Consider the following 9,118-nt stretch of genomic DNA (forward strand, 5'->3'; position numbering starts at 1 on the left):
CATGGCAGCGAATCCCCGATCTGTTGAATGGGTGCACAGTGATCTTGACCCTAGCTGAATTGCTGGAAAGAGACGTGCAAATCTCTTTGACTCGTTTCTTTAAGCCTGGATGCCATGCAAAATTACTCAGCAGGCGCGTGTGAAGCGTGCGAATCTCGATCACATGGCAGCGAATCCCCGATCTGTTGAATGGGTGCACAGTGATCTTGACCCTAGCTGAATTGCTGGAAAGAGACGTGCAAATCTCTTTGATTCGTTTCTTTACAATGAGCTCGATCGACGGGGCCTGTTGAACTCAACAGGAACCAAGAGGCCATGCTGCACGTGCGCCGCCCACATGACTAAAAAGCTCATATTGCAGTCTTCACGTAGAAGAACATGAACCCACTCGTATTTCAATTTCAGACTAGCAGAGGGGTCCCAAATATAGGATCCCATTCTTTTTGGGAAAGAATCCTGGTTCCCAGAGTAGATCCACGACCATCCTAGTTGGCAGATTCTCCATCCAGAGTAGAGTAACGAACCCCACATCTGGTGCCCACCGCACTTTTCCAGTTGACTCACTGCACCCCGCGATTCTCTCCTCCTCTGCAGGCAGTACATATATCACCACTGGAAGGTCTCCCCTGACCCCATCTCCTCCTCCTCCTCCTCCTCCCACAACGCGACGGCGCCATGACCTGGAGCAAGTCACCGGCGGGCAGCGGCACCACCGCCGTCGACGTCGACGCCGATGGCTCCGGCGACACCGGCCAGGCCCGCCTCCGCGAGCTCGGCTACAAGCAGGAGCTCAAGCGGGACCTCTCGTACGTCACGCCCGCTCTTCTCCTCTCCCTTGGTTTCGTCGCTTCTCTTCTCCTCTGAAATGATTGATTGAGGGCGTGTGTAGATTGCTGTCCAACTTCGCCTTCTCCTTCACCATCATCTCGGTGCTGACGGGGGTGACCACGCTGTACAACACCGGCCTCAACTTCGGCGGCCCGGCCACCATGACCTTCGGCTGGTTCGTCGCCGGCGCCTTCACCATGACGGTCGGCCTCTCCATGGCCGAGATCTGCTCCTCCTTCCCCACCTCCGGCGGCCTCTACTACTGGAGCGCGCGCCTCTCGGGCAACCGATGGTCGCCCTTCGCCTCATGGATCACCGGATGGTAGGCTACTCAATCACACACGCACTCCACTCAAATCTTTCTTGTCTTTTGCTACCTGTCAACGCTCTCGAATGTATCGATTTCTTCTCTGGTTGGGATCATGTGGAAGGGAAGAACGGAAGGAGAGGATCATGTCATGTGTGAACGAACCGCTTTCTGTTTTTTTTGTCTGGTGTGACATCAAATTGGTGCGTGCGAAATTTCTGCATCTCTTTCTGTCTTTTTTTTCCGCTCGTCTTTCAGTTTTTGCAGAACGAATAGTTTATCAGTACTCCCTTTGATCCATATTAATTATCGTTGATCTTGTAGTGGAGTACAAATAGTTGATTCAAATACGCCGTTATCATCGGGGATGCAAAATAGAATAATCGTTTCTTTTCCAATCAAATGTACGTACTCTGCACTTGTCGTTGTTTAACGACGAGCTCCTGGCAATGCAGAACAGAATAATAATTGTGTTCTCAAGGTCATGTGCTTGCGTGCTTTGACCATGTGAAGCTCCCGTGGCCACATTTTGGTAGCAGAACCAGTGCGAACTGCACATAAAGTCTGATTTTGAGAGCGACCTGTGGTTGAAAGTGTGCTATCAGCATGGTTCTTGTAGTCGAGACAAAGACGTCCTTGCAATAAACGCACATATACGCATGGCCCATTTTTCTTACTGTAGATAGATACGCTATTGATTGCTCGTGCATCCCCATTCCAATTATTCTCGGCCTCTAATGACGTTTGTTGTGCTGCATGCAGGTTCAACATCGTTGGACAGGTAACCAGCCAGTGGCTTAACTCTGAATGTGCTTTCTCACTCTGTGAGCGACTGCGGTGCTGATTCAGTTTGCACGCTCTGCAGTGGGCGGTGACAACTAGCGTGGACTTCTCGCTGGCGCAGCTGATCCAGGTGATCATCCTGCTCAGCACCGGCGGCAACAATGGCGGAGGCTACCTGGCGTCCAAGTACGTGGTCATCGCCTTCCACGCCGCCATCCTGCTCAGCCACGCCCTCATCAACAGCCTCCCCATCTCATGGCTCTCCTTCTTCGGCCAGTTTGCGGCTGCTTGGAACATGCTAGGTTCTCTCCTACTAGTACCTCTCTTCATTCGCACTTGCCCTACACGATTACTCTACTTGGCGAGCACTGATTCTCACTCAAGCTAGCTAGCTAGAGAATAAATAATCAGAGAGCAGTTGGCATCCACTTTGTTAACGGATGGATGGCTCTCCACGCTTCTCTGTCTCTGTAGGTGTCTTTGTCCTGATGATTGCCGTGCCGGCTGTTGCAACCGAGAGAGCCAGTGCCAAGTTCGTCTTCACCCATTTAAACACTGACAACAGTGCTGGAATACACAACAACCTTTACATCTTTGTCCTGGGGCTCCTCATGAGCCAGTACACGCTCACAGGATACGACGCATCGGCGCATATGGTAACTAATTGATTAAGCCAAAGAAGAAGGAATCTCATCTCGTTGTCAGTGTTGATATGATCGTGCATGCATGCAGACGGAGGAGACCAAGAACGCGGACAAGAACGGGCCCATCGGGATAATCAGCGCCATCAGCATATCCATAGTGGTCGGCTGGGGATACATACTCGGCATCACGTTCGCCGTCAAGGAGATACCCTACCTGCTCAGCCCTGACAACGAGGCTGGGGGCTACGCCATCGCCGAGGTCTTCTACCTCGCCTTCAAAAGCCGCTACGGCAGCGGCGTCGGCGGGATCGTCTGCCTGGGCATCGTCGCCGTCGCCATATACTTCTGCGGCATGAGCTCCGTGACGAGTAACTCGAGGTGATCGTCCTCTGCTGGCTTGCTTCACGCCGCATTTCTCTTCTCGGAACGTAGTTCTGATGAGATCACTCGCTCGTTGTATTGATGACTAGGATGGTGTATGCGTTCTCGAGAGACGGGGCGATGCCGCTGTCACCCGTGTGGCACAAAGTGAACAAGCACGAGGTGCCCATCAACGCCGTCTGGCTCTCGGCTTTCGTCTCCCTCTGCATGGCGTTGCCGGTAAACCATTGTTCGACACCACTACATTTCACTGCAACTACATACTAGTAGTATTTCATTTCCGGCAGAGTACCTCCAATTGATCCTGCTCTGATAATCCTGGTCTGTGATTGAAAATTGATTGCAGTCGCTGGGTAGCCTGGTGGCGTTCCAGGCCATGGTGTCGATCGCGACGATCGGGCTCTACATCGCGTACGCGCTGCCCATCTTCTTCCGGGTGACGCTGGCGCGCAAGCACTTCGTGCCGGGGCCCTTCAACCTCGGACGGTACGGTGTACTGGTGGGATGGGTGGCCGTGCTCTGGGTGGTGACCATCACCGTGCTCTTCTCGCTGCCGGTGACGTACCCGGTGACCAAGGACACGCTCAACTACACGCCGGTCGCCGTCGGTGGGCTTTTCATCCTCGTGTTGACGTCGTGGGTCGTGAGCGCCAGGCACTGGTTCAAGGGACCCGTTACGAATTTGAGCGGCTAGTTTCGCGCGTGTGGAATTGTTGTGACGTGATTTCACGTGGGAACGCCACGTGATGTGAATTTGGGTGGGGGGAATTAGTTGTACGCTTAGGCTGGTTGTATCTGACAAGACATGAGTTGGAGGCGGCGAGACGTTGTAATTACTTTCTTCAACAAGACAGGAACATGGACTAATCCATACTACCAGTTAACCGGCAAAATGTTTGGCTAAGAAAGTTCTTTGAGCTTACCGTGCTTGTATCGTTTCTCAATATTTACCAGCAAGTTGACTAGCCTTGGATCATATACCCAAAGGTAACTAGCCTTGGATACTCACGGACGCAGGAGCCATCGCATCCGAGTATCCGACCCCGCCCTTCCTCACCGCCCGCCGCTGCCAGGGCGAAGCTTGACTAGTGTGGGCGAGGGCGGGGCTCTGTTAGACCATTTACAACTGGACTTGGCAAATCCGGGTCCTCAAACGCGTCCGCGGAGAATGAGCGGACATTTCTTAAACCGTGTTTGTCCATATCCGTGTCTCTCATATCCGAACCCCTATATCCATAATAGCATGCAACTTCGATCAAACTACGTAGATCATCTCCGGATATAGAAATTGCACAATAGTTCTCCAAAACATCCACCAAAGTTCACACAAACAACGGACAACTAAATACTACATCTAAACCTTGAAATTAAAATCAACTTCACCACTTCCGGGCTGGCCCTTTCCCCTTCTGGTCGCCGGCGTAGCTGTACCCGTCGTCGGCTGGTGGAGGATCGTCCGATTCGTCGTCCGAGGAGTCGATGATGATGAGGCTCTTTAGGCGCTGGACGTCCCGGTCCTGCTGGCGCTTGAGCTTGGCCAGCCAAACCGCCTCCTTCGCCTTCTCCAAAGCCTCCCGCTCGGACTGCTCGATGGCAAGCCGAAGAGCCTTGGCATTCTTCCGGGCTTCCGGCGGAGCCGCCGAGCGTCTGTCTCCGCCGTCGTAAGCGACCGATGATAGACCCACGCGAGGAGCCACTGGTCCTCGTCGGGCTCCGTCGGTAACTCACGCAGTCCGTCTGGGTCGAAAAAACCTAACCAGGCAGTGATCGGGCAGCTGCCCGGGCGTATGAGGCGGCTTTGAGAGGTCCGACTGTAGATGCTCTTAGGACCCTAAATCTTTGAACTATATACATCTGACATAGGTGAGGGTCTCAATCTTTCAATGAGATGATAATTATCGATTTGATGGAGAACTACTTGGACAATCCAACTAAAAATGTGCACAAAGTTGCGCCTTAGAAATCGCTAAACCAATCTCCTAAGGTTAAGTATTGATAAAAGTGAGGATCCAAAAGCGGCCTTGGTCTGGTCATTGGACACAAACGAAGTACACGAATTTGCAATGGCTAACTTTTAATTAAACAAATCTCAAGCAGATACCTACTAGATTGATCTATTTATATAGGAGCAAAGGGTGACGGCCAAGGAGGTGGGAGGATGTCTCAAGGCAGCCTAAAACTAACCTTGGGTCGTATAAGGCCCATGGGCCCAAGTGGATGTGACGCAACACCATTGAACTTGTAGTTTAACTCGGATTCTGCTGTATCGTCAGACTCTTTCGGAAATATCTCCACTCTTCGGGCGAATTTGGAGGTGAATCCAATTGGGTTGGAAAGTACACCAAAAAAACTTTCCAACGAAAAAGGAATCACCCAATTCGGAGTCCAGATGTAAAAGTTGTTGGCGTTTTGAGGCAGGTATGTCTGTGCAGTTGGAATATGAGTCCAGAAGGCAAAAGTGATGTGATGTGGCTTCTTGCACAACACCTAATCATTTCCTTTGATGCGAGAGGACTTCTTGAACAACACCTAATCATTTTCTTTTCCTTTATCTTCACACGTATTCGTACTAGTGTTCAACAATTCTGCATTTATGCATGAAATAAAAATATGTGAAGTATTTTTTGTTCCGGATAACATAAATAAATAATTGCATAATTATTATAAGAAATCACCTCATAAATACGCATGTATGCAATATTTTTGGTCGTATCCAAGGTAGCCATGTCCTCATGAACATCTGAAGAACTTTAAAGAACACTGCAGAGACAATGGTTCGTCAATTATCCAAGTGTCGGGAAGGAGCAAGTAAAGTGGTAAGTGCATCTAGTGCCCCTTAGTGATTTTGGTGTATTGAAGACTTATAGGTTAAGGGACTAATGCGTTTATGAGTGTACACAGGTCTATAAGTCTATGACGATTTTGATATTTACAGAGAAAGTCGACCCCTAAAAATGAAGTTCTTCGACTGAAGACTTTGGATTTCTGAAGACTTTCTGAAGACTTTGAAAGTGAAGAAATTGGCGTGACCTTCAAGACTTGGTATTCATTTGAGGAACATGAAGCGTGAAGACTTTTGTTTTCATAGTTTCATTTTCTCTTTCTTGAGTCATAGGAAACACCGTACTATTAAAGGGGGTCGAGGAAATACTAAGGAAAAATTTCCATGTGATGCTCAACTCAAAATCCTACACCTACCATTCCCTTTGAGTGAAGCCATTGGAAATCTCATACAGTTCAGTCATATTCTTCAGTGACAGAGACGAAGTTCTTCTGGTCTCTAAGTAATTTGTTCTGACTGAGGAGTTAGGAATTCGTCAGTGCGAATTGCCTACATAGTGAGGAACATGATAGCCCTGAGGAATCTGAGCCTCAAATATCCGACCGTTGCTGTGCTATGCGCCAGCTGTCCCAAAATATCTACCCACCTAACGGTCATATCATTGAAGGGCATTTATGTCTTACCGTGTCGGGCTGCTCCCTAGGTTATAAATAGCCACCCCCTACAACCACTAGTTGGTTGGCTCCTCCGAGAGAAACTGACACTTGTCATTTGAGAGCATCCCATCTCCCGAGGACTTTGAGCGAAAATCATCGAGTGAGAAAAACCCAAACCCAAACACCTACAAACCCAAAGTGATTGAGCATCACTGAAGAGATTGATCCTGCGTGGATCCGACGCATGTTACCTTTGAAGACTGTGCTTCTTCCAGACGGTTAGGCGTCATGGTCTAGAGCATCCAAGAGGAATTGTGGATCACCGAGTGACCGAGTTTGTGAAGGTTCGGAAGTCACATGAAGACTTACCACGAGTGATTGGGCGAGGTCTGTGTGACCTTACCTCAAGGAGAATACGGTGAGGACTGTGTGTCCGGGACTGTGTGTCCTCAGGTTTAAATACCTAGCCGCTCCAACTAGATGTACAACTGAGACAGGAGTTGGAACTGGTCTACCAATCGTTGTCTTCACCAAGCTTAGTGGTTCTATTTCCTAAACTCTTTCATTTCCTCATAACAGTGTTGTACACTTGTTCATATCTGTGTTTGAAGACTTTGACTAAAGACTTTCTCAATTTCCTCAGTTCAATTTCTTCAGTCTGTTTGTCTTCATCCTGTGTTATCCTGTGTTTACGCTTTCTGTACTCTGTGCTTGTCTTCATTTCATCATGATGACCATGCTTGTGTTCTTCTATGTTTACTTTTGAGTACTTATTCCGCTGCAAGTAGTTCTTCGCTAAGAAATTTCCTCACCGGCAAATTTCTCAGTGAAGAATTCATAAAAATCGCCTATTCACCCCCCTCTAGTCGATATAACGCACTTTCAATTGGTATCAGAGCAAGGTACTCCCTTGTTCTGTGTGATTTTGGTTTAACCGCCTGGAGTTTAGTTATGTCGACCGCAGGTATGAAGAAAGTGACATGCCCCATCTTTGACGGTCATGATTATCCCAAGTGGAAGGCCATGATGAGGTAGCGCCTCATGGCAATGAACAACGAGCTGTGGACTGTCACAGAGATTGGTCTGACCGATCTGTGCAAGATGGCGGAAGCTGATGAAATTCGCAAGTACACTCTTCTCAACCTCACGGCGAAGGACGTCATCTGCTCCTGTCTGTCTCAAAATCAGTTCAGGAACATCATGCATCTCGATCATGTGAAGCTTATCTAGGACCGTCTCTCTAAGGTCTATGAAGGTCATCGAACCCGTCATGATCCTTGGTTTGAGGACTTCAAGGAATCACTCAAAACGATGACTTTCGAACCTGAACCATCATCTTCTGCACCATGCCTCATGGCAAAAGGTGCCAAGGTAACTGAATGTTCCTCATCCGAGTCTAGTGATGATGAATCTGATGATGATTTTGGACCTAGCTATACCAAGCTTGTTTGTATTGCCACTAAACAACAAAAGGCCTTGGAAAAGGTTCAAAACATGCTAGACAAGAGTGATGATATGTTGGGTGAAGAAATGGATCGCACTAAAACCTTGACTGAAAATCTTCAGAGACTTCAGACTAGGTTTGACAACCTTCAAAGTCATCATAACACTCTCTTGTCTGATCATGAGAAGCTTTCTTATGAATTTCTTTAAAGAAAGCAAGATCTTGAGAAGCTAAGAGTGAGTTATGAAGATCTTCAGAAGGAGCGTGATTCATTACTTGCTCAACAAATCAACGCTGCTAAGGGAAGAATTTGTTCCTCCATGTTTGAAATGCATTGAACGTGAATCTGCTAATTCTTCACCTAAATGTTCAAATGCTTCTAATGCTACAAATTCTTCACCTGTCTCTGCTATCACTAATTCCTCATCTGAGGACATTGCTAGTATCACTGATGATGTAGGGCTGAAGGAATTGTACATGACAGGCATGTACAAAAGCCTCAAAGGGCATCAGATTGCGATGTGCTTAAAAAGAAGATCCTCAACAGGAACCCTAGGAAAGATGGTATTGCCTTTGAGAGGAAACTCAATGCTGATGGTACATATTGGAAGCCCGAGCAGTACCCCAAAACCTCATGGGTTGCTGCAAAGGGACCTCCAGTTGATCCATCTAATCTATCTGGCTTTACATGTGAATCTCCTCATTCTTCTGATGAGTCATTTGACTCCAACTATAAACTGTTCAAAAATCAGAATGGTGAAGTATTTGCTAGATATGTTGGCACTAACTGCAGGAACGGTTCCCCTATGAACAAAATCTGGGTTCCCAAAAGGTGTCTTGAAAGTCTTCAGGTGAATGTACTCATGACACCACCTGTGAAGAACAGGAACCCCAGATCAAATTCTTCATATGGACCAAATTCTTCATATGGATCCAAGTCCTCATACGGACCAAATTCCTCACGTGGATCAAAAATCCTCAAAAGGATCAAAGTCCTCATATGAATATCATCGTGCTAACCTCTCTGTTTCGCAGGGAAGAGCTAAGGGCTATGAATATGAGCATTATTCTTCTAATCATTATGTTCATAAGTCCTCGAAGAATTTCTCTGCTTATTCATATGCTTACCCTAACTCCTCTTATGTGAAACGAAATGGATTGGCTTCTGTGCCACCTTTCTCGTATGGAGCTCACAGAGTGATGAACTCTTTGCCACCCCTTCAGATGTGGGTGGTGAAGAAAAAGAAATAATCTCTTCTGCAGGGTCAGGTCTCCAGACGTGCTCAAACGTCT

The 9,118-nt window shown here is 47.8% G+C and overlaps 1 protein-coding gene across 2 annotated transcripts in view; it reads left to right on the plus strand.

Annotated features, from left to right (window-relative positions):
- The window catches only part of LOC123078534 (amino-acid permease BAT1 homolog), a 7,091-nt gene extending 3,279 nt beyond the window's left edge, over positions 1 to 3,812 (plus strand). Inside the window, exons 1-8 of one of the 2 annotated variants that reach the window (XM_044501072.1) lie at positions 409 to 806; positions 890 to 1,150; positions 1,898 to 1,916; positions 2,001 to 2,220; positions 2,393 to 2,574; positions 2,651 to 2,940; positions 3,033 to 3,162; positions 3,290 to 3,812. In XM_044501072.1, coding sequence (XP_044357007.1) covers positions 676 to 806; positions 890 to 1,150; positions 1,898 to 1,916; positions 2,001 to 2,220; positions 2,393 to 2,574; positions 2,651 to 2,940; positions 3,033 to 3,162; positions 3,290 to 3,637 — 1,581 coding nt within the window. In that variant the 5' untranslated portion in view covers positions 409 to 675 and the 3' untranslated portion in view covers positions 3,638 to 3,812. Of the gene's footprint in view, positions 1 to 408; positions 807 to 889; positions 1,151 to 1,897; positions 1,917 to 2,000; positions 2,221 to 2,392; positions 2,575 to 2,650; positions 2,941 to 3,032; positions 3,163 to 3,289 lie in introns of those variants that run through there. The other variant, XM_044501071.1, reaches the window with a different exon arrangement.
- The last annotated feature ends 5,306 nt before the right edge of the window (positions 3,813 to 9,118 follow it).

The sequence above is a fragment of the Triticum aestivum genome, chromosome 3D (genome assembly GCF_018294505.1).
Source record: "Triticum aestivum cultivar Chinese Spring chromosome 3D, IWGSC CS RefSeq v2.1, whole genome shotgun sequence".
In the NCBI taxonomy this organism is placed as follows: Eukaryota; Viridiplantae; Streptophyta; class Magnoliopsida; order Poales; family Poaceae; genus Triticum; species Triticum aestivum.